This window comes from Poecile atricapillus, chromosome Z, assembly GCF_030490865.1.
Source record: "Poecile atricapillus isolate bPoeAtr1 chromosome Z, bPoeAtr1.hap1, whole genome shotgun sequence".
Taxonomy (NCBI): domain Eukaryota; kingdom Metazoa; phylum Chordata; class Aves; order Passeriformes; family Paridae; genus Poecile; species Poecile atricapillus.
This window is the reverse complement of record NC_081289.1, coordinates 72,740,043-72,761,085: the sequence shown is the minus strand read 5'-3', so window position 1 is coordinate 72,761,085 and position 21,043 is coordinate 72,740,043. Positions and strand designations below refer to the sequence as shown.

Genomic DNA, 21,043 nt, shown 5'->3' with positions numbered 1-21,043 from the left:
TCAGTGGGAAGGGTCCTGATGTCTGTTGTGATTCAGGATCTTTGATCAGCACTGGCGGCTTCTCTGTGAGTTTGGCATGAGTTGAGTTAGAGAAGTGCCGTATTACAGGGGGGTCAGGCTCTGTAGGCGAGCAATTTAGAAAGTTCATGACATATAGAGCCTTACAGAGCCTCTCAATGGGAGGAATGATCTCTGTTCTTCCCCGCTGGTGATCAAGGACTCTTTTTAGGTTTTGGTGGGTTCTTTCTACTATTGATTGCCCTGTAGGGGAATGAGGAATGCCCGTGGTGTGTTTCACCCCCCACTCATTGAAAAAGTCTCTTAATTTGTGAGAGGTGTAAGCAGGTCCATTGTCTGTTTTAATTTGTTCTGGGACTCCCAGGGTAGCAAAAGCAAGGAGAAAATGTCGGATGGTGTGCTTGGCATTTTCTCCTGCATGGGCTGAGGCAAACACTGCACCAGAGAAGGTGTATACGGAGACATGTACGTATTTGACTCTCCCGAAGGATGGGACGTGAGTGACATCGGTTTGCCATATCTGGCAGCTGTTAAGTCCTCGGGGGTTAACCCCGGAGTTAACGACAGGTATTTGGAATGATTGGCAATTAGGACAGGTGGCAACTATTGCCCTAGCCTGGTCTCTGGGTAATCTGAACATTCTCATCAGTGCAGGCACATTTTGGTGGAAGAACTGGTGGGACAATTTCGCTTGTGCGAAAATGTCAGGGACATTGGCTGCTCCAGCAGGCATGGCTAAGGCATCTGCCCTCCTGTTTCCTTCGGCAATGGCACCTGGGAGGTCGGTGTGCGCCCTCACATGCATGACATAGTAAGGTTGCTTTCTGTGAGAGATAAGATATACTAATTCAGAAAGCAATTTGTATAAATTTGGGTTAGAGACTTCTTTCAGAAATGCATGTTCTGCTCTCATAGCTATTCCAGCCACATAAGCTGAATCAGTCACGAGATTGAAAGGTTCTTGGAATTTCTCAAAAGCTCTGACAACGGCTGCTAATTCAGCAATTTGTGGTGATCCCTCGACCACTTGGACATCAGACTCCCATTTCTGTGTTCTGGGGTCCTTCCAAGTCATGACTGACTTGTGGGATTTCCCTGATCCATCTGTGAAAACCGTCAGGGCCTGGAGCGGTGTTTTGCTCTGTAATGATTTGGGGACCAAATTAAATGTGGTTTTGAAAAGTTTGTGGCCAGGTGGGTGTATAGAAATTTGGCCTGAATAGCTATCGAGAGCGAACTGAAGGCTCTCATTGGTTTGGAGCAAAGGCTCCAAACTTCCAGTTGCCAATGGGAGGAAGATGCAGGTGAACTCACAGGCTGCAAGAGTGCGGAGACGGACTCTAGCTCTTTTAATGAGTTCAGCCATGATTTCTTGTGGAGTGGTGATAGTCTTAGTGGGCTGGTTATGTGTAAAGATCCACTCGATGATAAGGAGAGGATCCTTCAATGCAGTGTCCCATTGAAAGATGAGCGCGTGTAAGCGCGGGGCCTTACCCAGGACAACCAGCTGGAAGGGCAGGCTGGGCTCATAGCGGTGGGCTTGCCGTGAAGACAGGGCCTCCTGGACCTTGGTGATGGATTCTCGAGCCTCCGGCGTGAGGGAGCGTGGTGAATCGAGGGCCTCACTGCCATGGAGCAGGTTGAAGAGGGGTGCAAGGACTTCTGTTGTTACCCCAAGCAGAGGGCGTATCCAGTTGATGGACCCGCAGAGCTGATGCAAGTCCCGCAGGGTCTTGGGGTCGTCTTTGATGCTCAGCTGCTGGGGCACGATGGTCTGCTCACGGATCTGGAGTCCTAGGTAGGTCCACGGGCAGGTGTGCTGGATCTTGTCCTCACGGATCTCAAATCCAGCGTCCTCGATTGTCTGGATAGTTTTTTGTAAAGTCCGGTGCAGATAGTCATCGTCAGCAGCACAAACCAGGATGTCATCCATGTAGTGGAGGATGACGGCATCTGGGAACAGGGTCCTCACAGGTGACAGGATGCGGGCCACGTAGCATTGGCAGATGGTAGGAGAATTTTTCATCCCTTGAGGAAGGACTAGCCAATGGTATCTTTTTAAAGGTGCTTGTCTGTTTGGAGAGGGAACCGAGAATGCAAATCTGGGGGCGTCCTGAGGATGGAGGGATATGTTGAAAAAACAGTCTTTTATGTCAATGACAGCCAGCTTCCAATCTCGGGGGAGCATTGAAGGGGAGGGCATGCCAGGCTGGAGGGGGCCCATGTCTTCAATGACATCGTTGATTTTCCTGAGGTCATGAAGGAGTCTCCACCTGTCTTTGCCTGGTTTACGCAGAACAAAGACAGGGGAGTTCCAAGGGCTATTGGTCTCAGTGATGTGGCCCTTGGCAAGCTGCTCTTCCACAAGGGCTTCCAGTGCGCGCAGTTTGGTCTCAGACAGGGGCCACTGATCAACCCACACTGGATGGTGCTGTTTCCAGGTGAGTTGGGGGATGGTAGGCGTGGCGCGCTTCTCAGTGACCCCCACTAAAAATCCCTGCTGGGAATCCTCAGAGAAGCTCCCCATTGGGACAGGAGATCCCGTCCCCAGAGGGTGATTGGTGCTCTCACCACAAATGGCCTGATGGTTGCCATTTATCTCTCAGGTCCTTCGATGACAATATTCCGTTTGCTCCTCATGGAAGCTGTCATCCCTCCAATTCCTGAAATCATGCCTTCTACAGGTTGTAATTCCCAATTGTCTGGCCACTCGGAGCGAGCGATGATGGTAACATCTGCTCCAGTGTCTAGCATTCCTGGGCGCTGAATCCTTTCCCCATAACAAAACAGGCTACAGTCCACAATGGGTTTGCAGGAACCCACAACCTGTGTCCACATAGCACTGGGGTTGAGGGGAACATGATCTGGGCAGTCACTAGGAAGTAAAAAGGCCTGTGCCACAGGAGTCTGTTCCTTTAAATAATAAGGAGGGTCTATGCAGGTCAAAGAGATGGAAATTTCATCTCCAGGGTATATAGTCTGGACTTCAGGAACAGTCTGAATTTGTCCTGGACAGTTAGTTGGATCCCCAAGTATTAAGATGTTAGAGGGACCGCCTGGTGGTCCACGTTTCCCTGTGGGGACTTTGTAAACACAGTCACCTTTCATATGTAAAGAGAGTCTAGTTACCAGTTGACGCCGGGTTCCCATCTGAAGCGCTCCACCTGCTGGGTTTAATATCGAGGCCCCCGTGGAGGCAGGATGGTGGGTTTGGCAGGAGGGGTGGAGCGGTGCGGCATTTGATTTGATGTCGAAGCGCGGGGCCGTCCCGCGCTCTGCTTGAAGTTTCCCGAATGCCAGTTCTGTCTGGGGAACTGTTGGTGGGCTGGCGGTTGTATAGAATGTCTCTCCGGACAGTCTTTGAAAAAATGTCCAGGCTCACCACAATTAAAACAACAATTTCTATTGGGGTCTGCAGCATAAGCTCCAGATATCGCCTCTGCCACTCCTTTAGCCACTGCAAGTGCCACTGTATTCTCACTTGAGGCAGAGGAGTGTTTGGTGCAGGCTTCAACCATCTGATCTATGGTTGGTTCGGGGTCCAGAGGGAGGGCTCGCAAAACTGCTTTGCACTCCTGATTAGCATTGGCCATTGCTATTTTTACTAATAATTCCTTTTGTGCCTGAGGGCTCTCTATCTGCTTTTCAATGGCTATTTTTAACTTATCAATATACTTAATAAAAGACTCAGTTGCCCCCTGCTTAATATTGGTGAAGCACTGCGTTGGCACTTTATCATCAGGGGTGGTAAAAAGAGATATCTTGGCAGCATTAGCTATATCCTGTAAAGCTGCTTCAGGCAGATCCCGGGCCTGATCTCAGGGCTTTTGGAAATCTCCTTCTCCTGCTAATTGCTCTAAAGTAAAATTGGGTCTGTTAGCATCTCTTGCATAAACATCTGCCAATTGCTTTAAATGTTTTTTCCACTGCCTCTCCCACAACATGTATTCTGCTGGAGAGAGGAGGCAGTTCATAATATTTTTGATGTCATGAGGGACCATGACGTGGGCAGAGAAGGAGGCTTCCAACAAGTGTTTAAAAAAATGTGAACTCCTGCCATGTTCCTTGGCAGCTTTGCAAAGTTCCTGCAGTTCCTTATAGTGAAGGGATTCCCATGCAGCAACCTGTGCCCCTGTCCTGTCTCTCCTCATTATTACAGGAAAGGCAAGTATTTTCTGGGACAGAGCTGAGTTCCCCGCCCGTGTGGCTTCCCTCTGCACCTCAGCCCAGTGATCTTCATACTCAGAATCTGAATAAGAAGATTCACTGCTCTCCTCTCCTAGTGGAGATGGGGGTGCTTGGTGGCAGCGCGGGGCCGGCTCGGGTGTCTAGAGCTGGCCCTTTTGTGGCTGCGTGGGGAAGCGGGGGTGGCCCCGCTCCGGCCGGAGCCGTCCTGACCTCCGGGGCACTGGGACCCTGGAGCGGGCGCGCCGCTGGGGACGGGGCCCCGGCACAAAGGGACAGGAGCGGGGCCCACGACGAGAAGTTTCCCGATGGATGGGGGAGGGCCCGACGCGGTTACACCCAACGACGCAGTGGGGGGGAAGGAGGAGCAGGACGCGGCAGGAAGAGAAGGGGTGAAGGCGGGAAAGCGGCCATTTTGGGCATCGAGGGCGGGAAAACTGGGGTGGGAGTGGGACAAAATGGCGGGGCTGGCCACGCTGCCGGCACCATCTGTGCTAACGCTAGGAACTGGGGGGGACACAACCGGGTGTGAGGGCATAGGAGAAAGGGTAGGGGAAAGACCCAGAGCGGCATGGCCGTTGCCACCCTGGTACGGGTAGAGAGACGGTAGGGGGGTGTCAGGGAGACGGCAGCAGCCCTGTGCCCGGGGGCAATGTCCACCCGCCGACTGGCTCTCAGGCAGGGAAAGGGGTTCAGGGACACCTGGAGGGGCTGACGGGGTTGGGGGATTTAACTGGGGACCCAAAACTCCCTCTTCTTTTTTTCCCTCTTTTTCCAATGAGAAAATAATATTTTGAAACACAGGAAAAAACTTTGCAACAGAAAAATCCCCTTTAGCTTGAACTGTATATAACTTTCTCCCCACATTATCCCAAAAAATTCCTGATTTAGCAGAGTCCGAATTAATCTTAAAATGCTTAAAAACCCAATGAATAAATCTTTTTAAATCCCCTTTAGAAAACTTAAAATTTCCCGCTTTTAAGGTAGTTACAACTTGGATATAAAAGTCCCTCTCAGGTGGGGTCAGCCTCAATACAGAGGACTCATTCCCCATCCTTTTTCACTCCCCACCCAGCAGTAAAACAGCAAAAAAAAAGAAAAAAGCCCGAAAAAAAACCTTTCAAGGGATACACTTACAATTTCTCTTCGGCAGATGCCGGCGGGCGAAAACAAAGCTGCTGGGTGGGTGGTCACCTGGCGACCGGTCCTCAGGGGCTTTCCCTTGCCCCAGATGGTCAGCGAGGGTCCCGGTCGCAGCCTCTTGGATTGCTCCTTGCTAGAACGCAAGCAAGCTTCCTCGAGGGGCGGCGGCTCCAACGGCGGCTCGCCTCACAGCTGAAGGTGCGGGCGGACGCTTCTTCAGGGCTTCTTCAAAGCCTCACGGTCGGGCGCCAGTTGCCGCGGCGGCGGAAAGCCCGGAACACCGCGACTTCTCCAGAAGCAGCCTTGAGAAAGGCTGACCCGAAGCGCATGTGAGCAGCTTCGAGCAGTCGAGTGATTCCAGCTCAGCTCAGTAATGGTATAGTGATTTCAGCTCAGCTCAGCTCGGCAGCGGCGGCGGCAGGCAACACAGGAAGCAGGGACGAGATAGCTGGTCCAGCGTTCCACCGAGGCACAAGCCTTTATTCAGGCAAAGCTTCGGCAAAGGGTGCCGGTAACAGCGAATCTCCTGAACAGAGGAAAACCCGGGATATTTATGGGGAAGGAGAGGGGCGGGGGGAAGCCCGAGATACCTGTATCGGGGTGGGACAGCAGGGGGAACACCAATGAAACACAACAGTTTAACAGAACTAACTCAAAGACCCCTGGGAGCAACATTGTGTCGCTCTTACAGAGAAGTATCTCCTCTCCAGGGGAGGGCCAGTATCTCAGGCCCAGCGGGCTCCTCTGTACCCACACTGAAGGGCATTTCCTGGTGTGCTGAATCTCAAATGTTGCCCTGGACAATGGGACTAATCCTCTGGCCTTTTGGCCAGCAGTTATCCAAATTGATTCCTGCTGGCCTGTTCCTGCTGTCCTTGTTTCTTGAGGTGTTTTTACACGAGAACATGGTGACCCAGAGGGCGGATTGCTCTGTCCCTTTCCTCACAGTCAATGACTCTTGGCTGACAGGGCCAAGCTGTAGTCTCTGACAGTTTTTTCTGTTTGACTTGAGGTGGAAGTGTTGACATCTCACCAGCCAGGCTGCAAAGGATTCCAGCAAATGAGTGGAGATGAAGAGTCCCAAGGTGGATATGAGGCACAGAAACAGCCAAAATCAGAGAAGCTGAGGGTTCAGCATGTGTCAAAAAAGGTGCAGGAAAAGTGGACTCAGTGGGAGGACGTAGAACATTTGAAGAAGGAGCTGCAAGTGCGTCTGTAGCCCTTGGAGGGGGAAAGGAATCCTTGGGAGGAAGTTGAATGGTCATTGTTGCAGTCATCCTTCAGAAAATCTAGGAAAATTTAACATGAATCTGGCCATGAACTTAAATAAAACCAACCTTTGGTTTTGACCTGTGCAGTTTGAAAAGTGGACATCCAAAAAATCCATTTTAAGAGCCCTGTATATGGCTGATAGCATCTTGCTGAGGGCTTGCACTTGAAATGGGATCTCAGGGTAATCTCTGCCAGCCAGCTTTCTGACACAAACTTGTGAGAAACAATTTTGAGAACCCGGATGCAAATGTTAAACCTTGGTTAGTGTTTTGTTGTAAACCAGTTGTCTATCCCAAATTCAAGTCGTTAATTCGTTTCTTATTATGTATTAGTTGTACTTACCCTTTGTTGTCATGTCCCTGTCCCGTTGGGAGATCTCCACTGCTGCTTCCCAAAAATGGTGCGCCTGGCCCTGAGGAGGAGGATGACATAAGGGCCTATAAGTAATTGAGACCAGAGACACATGGGACACACATAGACAGACAAGAACCCGGAGCCAATGAGCCACACTAAAAAGAAAGAATAAAAACAGCACCACCAAATGAGGAAGACCCAGAGGAATCCCCTGACTTCCTCCCAAGTGCTGACATGACCAAGAGGGAACTTGATCAGGATGACATCCTAGACTCCGAGCCAAAGAAGACAAGCATTCCTGTAGAATCCTGTGAGTATGGAAGGTTCGACTCTGCTGTGTTGCAAAGTCAACCTCCTACTCCTCTGCGTGGAATCTGGGAGCAGTGGAGGTGCTGCCTAAGCTGATTCTTAGAATAAAGGCATTAAAAAAGGACCTCTAGTCTTACCCAATTTATTTAAAAACTCATTTCTTCTCTAAGATCTACACAGGCTCTGTCACTGAACCTCCTGCAGCATCAGTATTCTGCAAAGAAGCCTTTGTTCCCCAACCTGAGAAGCAGAGCCCAGGCAGATTGCTCATGTCCAGCACTGACACAGCTGCTGCTCAGCAACACAAGAGCAAGGATGACTCCCTGGAGCTACTGAGTATGTCTTGTGTATTTCTTGTCCAAGGGACAGTGTATTGTGTGCACGTGCCAGCATAGGTGTACCAAATGATCCTCCACAGTTTGATGTCACAGGGACATTTTGGAATCCCCACAGGAACTGCTGTGGAAAATGAGTCTGTGTGCTGCCCATCTGTCTGTGCTGCAGAGCTCTCTGTGTGGTTCCTGTTGCTGTTACCCAGCCACAAAGGGTTCAGAGCCCCAGGCACTGGGGCTGCCTTTTGTATCTCCTGGAAGCTGGGATCTCTGCTTTAAAGTGAGCATCTTCCATTTTGTTTCCCTCAGGGAAAATGGTGAACATGGAAAATCCCATGAAGAAGTATACTGAACTGGAAAATATTGGCAGTGGGTGAGTCCAACCCCAGTTACTTCTCCAAAACCATGGGCCGGGTGTTTTTCTAGTGGAATATCTATCAAGTGTGAAGTCAGACAAGCTGCAAACATGTTCAGACACTGAGGATAGATTGTCCCATCGCTCACTGCTGGCTCAAATTGGCAAGTGTGGTCAGAAAGCATTGTCAAAGACATCTCCATGCTGTCAAGGTCTTGACTGCAGCGAGGAGGAGGACGTGGAAGAAGACAGTCTTGTCTCTCAAGTGTGGGACAGCTCTGTGTTAATTTCCTTGGCATTTCTGCATATCTCCAAATCATACATCCACACTAATAAAAGGAGAAGAAGCTACCCCTAATGAGAGCTGTCAGATAACAGCTCTCGAGAGCATTTATTTCCAAGAGTTTGCTAAAGGAAATACTCCATGCTCAGGATTAGAACTGCACAGTTTAGAAACTGATAGCTGAGATGAAGGAATAAGCTGTCTTTTTGAGCTGAGGCAGGAAAGCCCAATGCTTCAGGAACAGGCCCATTGCCCGTGGACTTGAGGGGAAAATGCATCATCTGCCTTCTGGCAGACCCCTCCTGCATCCTGCAGCTTTTAGGCATTTACAGCAGAGATTTCCTGTCTGGACTGGCTTTCACTCCAAGATCTAAGTGGCTTCTCCTTTCTTTGCTGCTGTTTTGTTTCTAGGGCTTTTGGAAATGTTTGTAGAGCACTTGACACTGCCACAGGAGGAGAGGTAAATGTCAACAACCCTCACAGACTCTGCTGCTCTCAAGGCGTTTCCCCACTGATGGGAGCTGTGCCTGGAACTTTGGGTAGAGCTGTGCTGAAAAGGCACAAGAAGCACAGACTGGTGCCAGCCTGCAAATTGCACTTGGGACAGTCTTTGTCCTTCTCAGCTGCCAGTAGGAAGGCAAGGAGCCCACTCACTCTCAATTGCTAAAACAAAGGTGGTGCCTTAAGGCATCTCACTGCTCTTTGAGGCTACAATTCAGAGTCCTGAAGAGTCATTTCTGACTGCCAGCAAATACATCTGAATGTTACTGGTAGCTGCTTAGCCACCTGCAGTGCTGCACTTGGGAGCCACATGCAGGGAGAGATCTGCAATGTGCTCCTAAAAGCCCCAAGCGCTGCCCATAGCACACGACGTATCCACTGAGTACTAAGGGATGGAGTGTTTCTTCTGAATCCCAGACTGAGCAGAAAAGAGTGTGGTCAGAGCTTTGTGGGTGATAGCTGGGACATCTTTGTAGCCAAGTGGGCAAGGCAAAATGTCAGTGGCCATGTGTCCTGTCACTGACACCCAAGGGAGCAGAGAAAATGGGCTGTTGGAATGTCAGTTCCTAATTACTCCAATGTCTAACCAAAGGCACTTTGGCACAGCTCAGCTGTGTCACTGCAAAATTACTCACGCCGTGTGCGTTGTGGTCTTGTGCCACCAACTTCTTAAGTTACTGATTTTCAATGTCATTTTAGGTGGCCATAAAGAAAATAAATCTCCAAGGACTGAGGAAGAAGGGACTAAGAATCAATGAACTCATGGTCCTGAAGAAGAATAGGAATCCCAACGTGGTTACCTGTTTAGACAGGTGAGTTGTTGTGCTTTTTGCCCATGAATGTTTGCTTACATACTGCAGACATGCAAGGCAAAAACCCACTTTGGTCCCTGGCAGAAAATAGAGCTGTTAATTACTGGTGAATTATTATTGCTGAGACATGGGGAAACACTATAAATTCCACAAGAGTTAAGAATTACGAGGGGAGTTATACATTAGAGGGGAATCTTAGGTATTAGGCATTCTGGGAAGTCTGTATCGCTCAAGTACCTCAGCCAATGGGGAAAGAGAGAAGGGACATGCGGCTGGCAAATGAGGATGAAAAGGAGGCTGTGCCCTCCAAAAATTTGAGAGACCCCAGGCGAATGCCCCATGGCCTCTCTCTTTATTCAAATGAAGTAAAAGGACTCCTCTGTCTCATTTCTGGACGTAAACCTCTGGTGTTTGTGGATGGATTTTCCTGACATTGCTCATCTCCAAAGTATCAGCAGAGAGTGCATCTTGTCTGCATGAGTCTTCTCCTGCACATGTAGTTTGAGAATTGCTCAAAAACCTGGATCAGTCATATCTTACTAAATCAATAGCCTGTAAGTTCACATGCTCACCACGTTCTTTTGGGGCTTGATTTTTTTCAAATGATTTCTTATGTGCGGATAAAGAAACAAGGATTTCCCTTGAATTGGGTCCCCTTTTTCCCATAGCTGTCCATGCCAGAAAGACAAGGTGCTTGTTTCCAGAACGACATGGCGTGACAGGATTTCTTATCTGTTACTAAGCTGCATTTTTCACTTGCTGGCCACCTAAAGACATCTCCTTTTTGCAGTTTGTGTCTTTCTTCTTGAGACAGATTGCAAACACTGCACAGCCTAGAGGAGGTGGCTATTCCTGTTATTCTGTCCTCATCACAAAGACACCTAGAAACAAGAATCAACCAAGAAAACAAAGTAGTCATGCATGTGTGTCTCCATGTACTCGTTTCCCTCTTTCAGCTACCTTGTGGATGAGCAATTGTGGCTGGTGATGGAGTACATGGACGGAGGCACTCTGAGTGATGTTATCAGCCAGACCTACCTGTCTGAAGACGAGATGGCAGCCATCAGTCGGGAGGTCAGTGATCCCATCTATGCTTCCAAGAATTTGGGCAGGATTGTCTGGGAAACTGGGGCTCAGAATGGGAGTGATTTCATGTGCCAGGCTTTGTTTCTGTGTTGCTGGTATGCTATGAGCAATCAAGAGCATCTCAAGTGAACTGCCTGCCAGTGTCCCTGCACTCACTGTACTCACTTCTTGTACTCTTATCTCCTGCTGTTGTATTCTAGTTCTGTCACTTGTATTTGGATTTGCTGTTCTCCACCTTGCCTCTCTAAACGTTTATCTTGAGCCTGCCTGCACTGCATTCCTTGCCTGTAAAAGCAAAGGTGCTGGTTGGCAGGACTTGAAATGAACAGCAGAGAAGAAAAAGAGGCTCATTTCTCACAGTCCTCAGCTGGAAAGGGTAGTAATGCGTCAAAAATGCTGTTTGCTTCTGGCAGGTGACTGATGTGATGCTTCCAAGTCTCTGCTGAGGCCAGCAATAAATCCTTTGTCATGCAGCCTCACACCCAAAAGTGATCCACTTCACACCAAAGGGAGGGACTTTTTCTGTCTTGGAGAGCCTTCCTTTGTCCTCTGGATGGGGAGAGGACATCCACTGCAGCTGCAGTCACTCTGCCTGGTTTGCAGGGGACAGTCTACAACAGCAGTTGCTGCTGCTGGTTCAAAAGCTGGCATGCCTTTCCTGACAAAGCTCCTGCTCTGCTACTGTTGCAGCAGCAGGCTCTTCCTCTCAGTGGCACTGTGTTCTGCCATTGCTCCCTATTCCCCGGGAAAGGGAATTTTTACAGCTGTTTCCTTTCTTGTGTGATTAAATCACATCACTCCTTTTTGCCCCCCTGTTTCTGTTTTCTCTCTCAGTGCCTGCAAGGACTGGATTTTCTTCATTCCAACCATGTCATCCATCGAGATGTGAAGAGCTGCAACATCCTTCTCAGAACTGACGGCTCTGTCAAGCTGGGTCAGTGTATTCTTGGTCAGGTTCAGCCTTCCAGGGATGTGGGGTGTGGTGTCGCCCTGAAAACTCAGCTTCTGAGCTTGCTGACATGGTTTTCTAAAGACTTTCCCAGGACAGTAACTGTAAACATAGATATGTGTACATTCTTTCTGTTACACGTCTTGTGATGGACATCTCTCATGGCCAGTGCTGTGAGAAAGTGTTATCCTGACCATCCAATCCCTGGCTGTGGTCAGGAGCCTATAAATCCTGGAGGGAAAAATAAACCTCGCTCTTCTCTTCACCACACCTCGACCTGTGTCCGTGTGATCTGTTCATCTTCAGCGGTAACAGTGTGGGGCTGCTTTCAGTGACTGCTAGCTCCCCAAAAATTGTGCTGCTGCCGGGGCAGGGGCCCTGATGTGAGCTGAAGGCACAGTTGCGATGTGCACAGAGGTATGACAAGGAAGCACAAGCAGTCAAGAGTGGCATTGGCCTGTGTGTGTGTGTGTGTCCCTACCAGAGGGAGGGAGCAACATTCTGAACCTTCAGGGGAATAAAGGCCATTGCTGTGAGCAGTGCTTAAAACCCTGGGTTTTCTGGGAGGTGGCCAATACCATACTCTCTTGGCTACGGCTCCAAGGAAACCGAGAATGGAAAGTTCTCCAGGAGATTGAACAACAATTCTGAGACTGGGAGTGGGAAATTCTTTTGCTTGGTTTCTTAATTGGAGCTGCCTTTCATGGTGTGTTGTTTTCTCCACAGCTGACTTTGGCCTTTCTGCTCAGCTCACCCCTGAGCAGAGAAGACGGTGCTCAGTGGCCGGCACTTCTGGGTGTAGGGTGCCTGAAGTCGTGACAGGTCAACCATATGGCCCCAAAATGGACATATGGTCTTTTGGAATTGTGGGCATCGAAATGGTGGAACGAGAAGTTCCTTCCTGGAATGAAATTCCTGTCTTGGTAAGGAGCAAATACTCTCTGATCCTGCTGATTTTCTCACCTGTCCCATGTTCTGTGTGCCACTGGACAAAATGCCATTGCCATCTGCTGGCACCACTTCCACCAAGGTCCCCTTCTAAAAATGCCCCTGCAGCACATCAGCATCTGCTGTAGGTTTGGTTGCATCAGAAGAGAAGTGGTAGGTACCCAGTTCAGAAACGTGCCATTTGGTCCTTCTGCCATTCCTGACATTTCTCTTTTGCTTTTTGAACACTGTTGGAGCTTTGTCTCTGAATATTTCAGTGGAACAGTAAGATGTGTGATAAATATCTTTCAAAATGGAGGTTGAATCTTCCCAGTTTCAGTTTTACAGAAAACATAAGAAAAGAGGAGAAGGAAAAGAAATAGAAGTAGCAAAAGGAAAAAGAAAAAGAAAAAAGAAAAAGAGAAAGACAAAAAAAAATCACCCTTGTCTGTTTCTTGGTCGTTTAACAAGTGGATGAACTTGCAGTCAGGTGCCTGGGGCCGGGATCCAAGGTGTGTAGTTGACACTGGTGCTGTTCCTTTAGCACAGGAGCAGGGCCATCCTTGGGTTGCACAGTGACAGTGACAGTGAGGACTCCAGCTCCCCACCATGTCCTGTGGCTGAGCTCAGCTCCACAGGGACAGATTAAAACCTCCTTTGTGACCTCTGGTGATGTGGGAAAAGGAAAGAAAGCTGCAAGAATTACTTTTACTCACGGGGAATATGTTGGCTGTTTTAGGATTGGAAATTGTCCTCTGGATTGAAGAACACACGATAACAAAGTCTCTTTGGTTACCCCCTACTTCAGTGCCACCAGCACAGAGCTGTTAGCATTGGGATGGGTACTTTTACAGAGACCATGGCAGAGCCTGGTGTCATGGGCAACTTCCTAACACCTCCCATTTCTTGCCTGGCACTTTGTGGAATGGGCACATCCTTAATGCATTGACTTGAGTATCCAAGTGAGCAGAGGGTTACCATAGGGATGGCACTTCTCCTTCTTCTGAGTTGACCATGAAAAGGTTTCCTTTTGCCACGTAAAGAAGCTGAAACCTGCAGACTGATGAGACACAGAGCTGCAGGCAGCCCTTGTTTGCTCCTTTATGCCCAAACTGGCATTTTCATCCCAATACATTTGTACAGGCATCTTAATGTGTCTGTTGAATAAGAGATTCCAAATGCTTGTTTCCTTGCCTGAGGAATGCCTGGTGGATTTCCTTTCTTTTCTTCCAATTACCATTGTTTTCAAGAACAACAGTGGAAACAGCTTGATGAGTTTTGTTTTCTGTCAGCTGTGCTTAAGGGACCAACAAGCACTGCAGAGATTATTCATGTAATAATCCTTGGAAACAGTAGAGTTAGTATAGCTAAGTCTCCAAAATAGTCATATGACAAAGTATGTCAAGCTGGTGTGAATCCTCAGAGAAGGAAACATGCTTTTGGTGATGCAGTTCCCATAACCAAGTCAGTCAATGAAATCAGCTGCCAAGGCAAGTTCTGCTGGATGTTGGAAAAGCTGCATCGGGATTAGGTTTTTTCTTGGTATAGGACAGTCATCTCTGCCTCTCTGCCATGGCAGAAACTGCCAGTGCAGAGTGGAGCTTAAACAATGGACTCTGGGAGAGCAGTTAGAGATGGGAAAGAAACAGGTGGAGCCTTGTGTTTCCTTTTTCTCCAGCATCAACGGATAGCCACAGGAGGGAGACCAAAGCTCCGGCAGCCCAACCGATTCTCACCATGCCTGTGTGATTTCCTGTGCTGCTGCCTGCAGACAGACGAGGCGCGGCGCTGGTCTGCCAAGGAGCTCCTGCAGGTAAAATGCCAAGGGGCTGTAGGTGAAACAGTGACCCAGGGATGGGCTCCTCCTCCACTGAAATCCAAGGCATCAGAAGAGCCCCTCTCCTCCTCACCTGTAGGGACCTGTAAAGGTCACCTGATCCAAGTGCCCTGCAATGAGCAGAGAGATCTTTAAAGGGATCAGGATGCTCAGAGCCCCTTCCCACCTAACCTGGAATGGTTCTAGGGACGAGGCACCTACAAGCTCTTAGGGCAATCTGTGCTAGTGTTGCACCATGGTCTGAGTGAAGTTCTTCCTTAGACCTTAGGGACACTGACTCACTCCCCTTTTTCTTAAAAATAGTAGCCCACATCCTGTTGTAACTGGACCTGTTCAAAAAGATGTCCCACACTCCCTCTGAAGCCAGTTTGAAGATTTGGAAAGTGGCAATGAAGTCTCCCTGGGGTCTATTCTTCTTCAGGCTGAATAACTCCAGGTCTCTCAGCCTGTTCTCAGAGGAGAGGTGCTCTGTTCCTGGACTGTTTCTGTTGCCCTGTTCTGTAATTTGGTGGGGTGTTCAGTTTTATCTAATGGCAAGAGAATTGAAGTAGAGCAATCCAGGGTACAGAGGTGTGAAATGGTGGTGGAGGAAGCCAAGGAAACCAGTCCCGGCCGAGCAGTCAGAGATTTGGCTGTGGGAAGGAGGGGCTGTCGAGGGCTCACTGTGAGACTCTGAGGGGCCCTGGTTTGTGCCCCCTGCCCCTCTCTTACAGCTTTCTGCCACGCAAAAAGGGACAGCTGAGAGGGACTTGTCCCTGCCCCATCCTCAGCCTGGCACAGTCAAGCAGACAGCAACTAACCCCAGGGTTACTGCCAGGTTGTGTGGCAGAAAGGGAACTGCAGGACCCAGTGCCACTCGGCTGTCCCTGCTGGGAAGGAAGGTGCCATTCAGCACTGGAGGAGCAGAGCATGGAAAGGTAGACACTGCTCTGTCTGCCTGTGGAAATTAGCACAGTGCCTGTTTTTCAAAGAGAGGGACCTATGTGAGGCTTTGGAGTTTCCTGAAAGGTAGAAACCCCAGGGACAGAAAGCACCATTTCTAGAGCACTGGTGGGGAAAAAGTCCCATCAAGTTTAGACACCAGAATTAATGGATGAGTGGCACTCTGGGCCAGGTTTGCCTGTGGTACTGCACATGAAGATGGAGGTGCAGATGGTCTTGTCTGCCCCCTTTCTGGGTCTTTCTAGGAAGCAGAGGAATCCTGAGTGAGCCTGTGAAGCTCTTGAGCTTGGGAAGTCATGATTCAATGCTTTTTTTTTTTGTTTTTTTTCCTGTGGACAGCATCCATTTGTAACATCAGCCAAGCCAGCATCCACCCTGTCACCACTCATCACTTCATTGAAGAAGAAGATGATGACAAAAATGTGACAGAAGACATAGACATTATCTTCATAACTAGTGTAGAGTAGGACTGTAGTGTAGGTTTGCCTAGTAGTTTTGTAAAGTAGGATTATAGAGTAGGATTGCAAATAAATAAAGTTTTCTGAAACATCAACTCATTTGGAAGATTCCCCTCCTTCTGACTCTTTCAGAAAACTCAAAGAAAACTATACAGTTTAATGGGTGGGAACTTGGCTCTTGCAATAGAAACAATGTATTGGTTAATAGGTGGGCAGTTAACTTTTGAAAGAGGAACAGTACATAATGGAGACGTTGTTGGCATGGAGTCGGTATTCTGAGCCATCGTGGTCTCATCTCATGTGCTGGCCATGTGGGAGCTGATGCTGTCACTGGGAAAATTCCACTCCTGAGCAGGAGATATAAGGCCTGGTTCTGGGCTGGAGGGGTGAGAAGGGTGAGATACAAAACAATCACCATTTTGATGCATGGGATGTCCTAAAAGTGCACTGCCTACCTGCCCTCCTGCCAAGCACTATGCTTCCTCTCCTTCTTCTACTCAGTGGGTTTTTGAGAATTCAGGGGTTGGTATGTATTATTTGCTACTGCAACTACTAGAATAAATTTGCTTTGCAACCCCAGTTGGGTCAGGTTCTTTTGTGTGTTGGTTTCCTCTTGAACCTATGACAATGACTACCAGAGAGCCTCAGGACAGCCCTGCTCTCATGTCAATAAATTCTGAGAAGTGATTTAAGTATGTCCAATAATTTGGGGCAGTGTTTAGCCTGTGAGTTTCAGCAAAGTATTGAATATGTCTTAGTTCCATGGATACAAACTAGTAGGTGAGATTGCTGGGTGTGCACAAGTTAGGGAAGGGATTCCCCACACTCCCAGAGCAGAAATAAAGTAATGCCTCCTTTCTAACCCTGAGCTGGCCATGGGGATTGGGCCTTGCTTGGTGATGTTAAGTTTGGCAATTTCTGTTGAGCAGGTAAGAAAAGTCCAAATGAAACATTTTCCAACTGTTTCCTGTTGCACCCCAGGAGCTGGTGGGGGAAGTTGTTAGCAAGATGCCCTGGGATGTGACCTCTGTTTAAAGAATGTTCTCCTATGTTTCCTTTGGTGTTTTATGTACCCCATTTACAGCATCCTAGTTATGTCATTCCTTGTCCCAGCCAAGAATTATATCATCCCTAGTCTCTACTCCAGTTCTAGAATGTTCCCTGCTTTTGTTTTCCCTGTTGGTTGCCATTCCCTGTCACCCCACCACCAAGACCCTGGTTGGCTCCACTTTTGCACTGCCCCTGTGCCCTCAACCAGTGGTCCTCAGTTCTGATGTTCCCTATCTGTGGATAACCGTAGTCCCTCCTCTGTTCTGGGTTCTTTGTCCCTGGTTCCCTTCTGTGTGAGAGCAATAGACTCCACAGGAACGCCATAGAAAGAACACCTCTCGTACTTATTTGTCAACCCTCAGACAACGCAGTGGTGCATGAGTGCTTGGTGCTCAGAGCTATCCCTTTCCATTGGAGACACAGAGCTCTCGGGAAGGCTTTAGCAGCTCCTGTTGCGCTGCTGCAGTTTCCCTCTGGTTTACCTTTTTGGGGGCCAAAGCTCTGTGCTGCAGGTGGCCTGAGTGTGTGAGGAGCAATGCAGTCCCCACAAACGCCTTGGATTTCCCAACACCATGATTTTCCCATCATGACTTGTTCCCAGGTGTGTCCAGTTCTGTCAGGAGAAAGAGCCCACAGCACAGAGGGCACTGTGCCCTGCCCAGCCAGGACTATGGCACAGGGCAGCAGCAGCAGCAGCAGTGCCAGCACCTTTCATCCTGCTCCTGCCTTGGCTTCACCAGGGGGACAGAATCCTCTGGAAATCAGCACCACCAGTCATTATTCCCAGCTTAGAGCAGCAGCTGCTGCTGGTGAGCAAATCCTGCCAGTTTGGCTGCTTCCAAAGGGGAATAAAGGCCGAGGTAGAGACCGACATACAAAGGAACCCTGGGCATGTCCAATAAATGTGCAAATATGTGGAGAGATTTGTTAGGAATTATTTCAGCTGTTATGGCAACAGTGCTTTCTTTCATGGTTCTGTGCAATGTTTTGGGCAATTTTCTTGGACTGGTTTCCTTGTCTTTGGTCTCATCTGGGTGCTCAATTGGGGAACAGGCTGTAGGTGCTTGGGCCACTCTTGCTTTTACTCTTGGATCCCTTGAACAACAGGGTTTGTTTCACCAGGGGAGTTTGTGCAGCTTTGTGACAGAGGAGAACTTCCCAGGCTATTTTGTGCTTGCTGTAGGGAAGGTTGGGTTGCTTTGCATAAATTTGCATAAATTCCAACGCAGAACACTTGCTTTGTGATGTCAGGGCATGGTTGCCACCATTGTCGGGGTGACATCAGAAGGTTGCCTTGGTGCATGGAAGGCCTCAGGGTCAGAGCAGCTCTTGGGCTTGCTCAGTGCAGGAGCGTTCTCCTGCTTGAAGCGTTTGTCAGTGGGCAGTGCAAAGGAGCCTTATTCTTTCTTGTGTTGGAGCACAGTCTACAAACTGCCACAGCAGTGCTCCAATTATGGAGCAATTTGCTGCTGCAGTAGGCACTGTTTATGGCATCATTTATTCTGGCTATTATCTGACAAACTTGGCATGTAAGTAGAGGTTTTCCCTGGGTGTAACCTAACCCAGCTTTTGTATGTTTTCCTGCTTTTTCTTAGCGCCTGGGTTGATTTTGAAACAGAAAGACTATTAGGATGCTACTGGTATGGTAGAGCTCTTGTCAACACATTCAGCAAAAAACAGGGTGTCTGTAGCCAGGGGTCTGCAGGCAGCATTTGCAGGGCAACCTGCAGGGGTTCCATTCCCTCCACAAGTGAGGAAAAGGAGAGAAGGGGAGTCTGTGGCAGCAGAGTCTGTCATTTCCTCAGTTTGCTGGATGAAGGAGGACAACTTTGAAAATGTAGACTGAGAGACCTTCTTGAAAGGCCTTCTAAAATCTCTGCAGTTGTTCCCAGAATTCAAAGAAAGCTTCTTAAAAAAAAAAAAAAATCATGAAAGGATATGACTATCTAAGTTCACCCTTTTCTGAGGGCTAAAATAGTAATTCCCTTTGCAATGAAGGGCAAACTCCGAAGCAGTGTCTGCTCCTGAAGCCTGGAGCTGGTGCTGCTCTGTTTCACAATAGATCTGCCACAGCCCAGATTTGGGGGAAGATTTTCTGAGGAATTCTTTTCAGCAAGTTAATGAGAACTACTGCATGCAACAAATAAAATTAAAAAAAAAAAAAAGAAAAAAAGGAGTACTTGAAGGAGAGAAATGAAAAAGCTGCTTTATGTCCTGGGTAGAACAAAAGCATTGAGTGTTAAAGAAGAAATGGCATTATCTTGATCAAGTTTGTAATCATATACTAGCAAAAGAGGCCAAAATGTAGGCACAAGCAAGAATATTGCCCAGTTCCTCGCTGGATGTGTGAAAGAATTGTGTCTCCTGTGGAAGGCTGTCGAAGAAAAAGACCCTCTGTTTGAATTAACTTAATCTGTGGGATTCAGCAGCCCAGGCAGTTTTCTCACCCCATTGGGTTAATTTTCGCTTGCTCACTGCAGGTCACCTGAGGCGCGTATGCAGATGTGGCCATTCAAAGGTGAGTAAGAAAGCAATCTTTGGTATTGCAGGTGTTTAGGAATGGTAGAGCAAGGGGTAACCTTAGCCTGTAACACAAGAGTATAGATAGCCAGTAGACAAGGCTGAAAGTAAATATTTAACATGTGTGCAGCAGCAATAGGAAAGGTGTGGCTATTTATTTTCTAATTATCCATTTCAAAGCTTTAAAGAAATAAAAACCCAGTTTTACCCAGGGAACCTAGCTTCCTGCTAGTAGCCAGGGATGAAGGTGGCATTAAGAGCCATATGCAGTAGGCTTGAATTAGCCCTTTTCAATTAATGGGAGTGACTTAGAATCCCTTTGCTGTCCAAGCTGATGATTTCTGCTGAGTAGAGCAGGTTGGCTGTAGATGTGAAAAGCAAGAAAGTTGGAAGTGATAGGTAATGGCCTGTCCCTCGTGCTTGCCTCTCTCCACAGCGCACAGCAAGAGCAACAGGAGTCTCCCCCCTGGCTCCCTCTGCTCCAGGAGAAGGAGCCAAAGAGGGGGAATCTGAGCAAGAGGAGCAGGAGCGTCCAGCGTTGCTCACAGAAGAGCCGGAGCCATTCCAGACAGTAAGTGCCAGTTCTGGGTGGAGCTGTCTTTAGTGCGGGACAGAGCTGCAAGTTTCTGGCCAGCCAGCGCTTGCTGTTGGAGGCTGAGGGTGCTGAGGGCTGGAGTCCTGGCAGCACCTAGCGATTCCCTGCAGCACAAGACAGGTGGGGATTGGGCTTTGAGCTGTCGTGCTGAGGCACCAAAGCGCTGGTGCTCATCTGCGGGTGAGCATGCGGCTGCTTGGCTCAGTGCAGCTCTGTCTCTTGGCTTCTCCAATGCCATGGCCAAGGGCACAGGTGGGAGTTCTGGGCCTCAAAGGGTCTGGTTTGTTTGCTTTCCCTTTTTGGAACCCTGTGTACTGCCAGTGGAAGTGTTCTGCGGTTGTCTGGAGTAATTCTTCATTCTTACAGAGTCTGTTGGCCCATCTGTCTTTTGGCTTTTGTTAAGCTGCTGCTGGGCGCTGATTGTCTTGTCCATGAAGCTGGGGGAGGTGACTCTTGTTTGATGTGGCCAAAGAAACAAACTGCGTGGCTCTGAGGCTAAAGGCAGAAGCGGCAAGCTTCTGTTGGATACATTTTGTGGTGAGGAGTGCAGCTTTGAAAGCTGCTTTGAAGCCTCCAATGTGGGGTGACTCTGCAAGTCTCTTTTTGTGCTGTCTTGTGTTGCTAAGAACAGGAAAGGTATCTCCAAATTCCGGATGCGGTCATTGAAGTCAAATGCGGAACGTGGTGCCTGGGCGGCTGCCTGGGCCCAAAGCACCCAGGGGTGCCGCTCAAGAGCAGCTGAACGTGAGCCAGCTTGGGCCCAGGTGGCCAAGAAGGCCTGGGGCATGCTGGCCATGTGCCAGCAATAGTGGGGCGGCAGGAGCAGGGCAGTGAGCGTCCCCCTGTGCTGGGCAGGGCCGTGGCTGCAGCTGGAGTGCTGTGTCCAGTCCTGGGCCTCTCTGATCAGAAAGTCATTGAGGGGCTGGAGCGTGTCCAGAGAAGGACAAGGGCACTGGGGAAGGCTGTGGATGACTGTGGTGGTTTGATTTATTTGTTATTTGGGGAAAGATGGAAGGAGCACAGGGGAAAAATGATTTGTTTGTGAGAAGGTGCTGGGTACTACCTTTGTGCCTGAAAGAAGCCAATAGTTAGCCAGTTTTGAGAAGTGACAACAT

At 48.8% G+C, this 21,043-nt stretch overlaps 1 protein-coding gene across 1 annotated transcript; it reads left to right on the top strand.

The window, feature by feature from the left end:
- Positions 1–7,206: 7,206 nt before the first annotated feature.
- LOC131572607 (serine/threonine-protein kinase PAK 3-like) lies at positions 7,207–20,737 on the top strand. Its single transcript, XM_058825853.1, has 12 exons — positions 7,207–7,282; positions 7,923–7,982; positions 8,181–8,233; positions 9,452–9,564; positions 10,521–10,638; positions 11,485–11,584; positions 12,326–12,522; positions 14,298–14,361; positions 15,645–15,768; positions 19,294–19,331; positions 19,819–19,904; positions 20,693–20,737. The coding sequence occupies exons 1-12, from the start codon at positions 7,207–7,209 to the stop codon at positions 20,735–20,737; spliced, it is 1,074 nt and encodes a 357-aa protein (XP_058681836.1).
- The last annotated feature ends 306 nt before the right edge of the window (positions 20,738–21,043 follow it).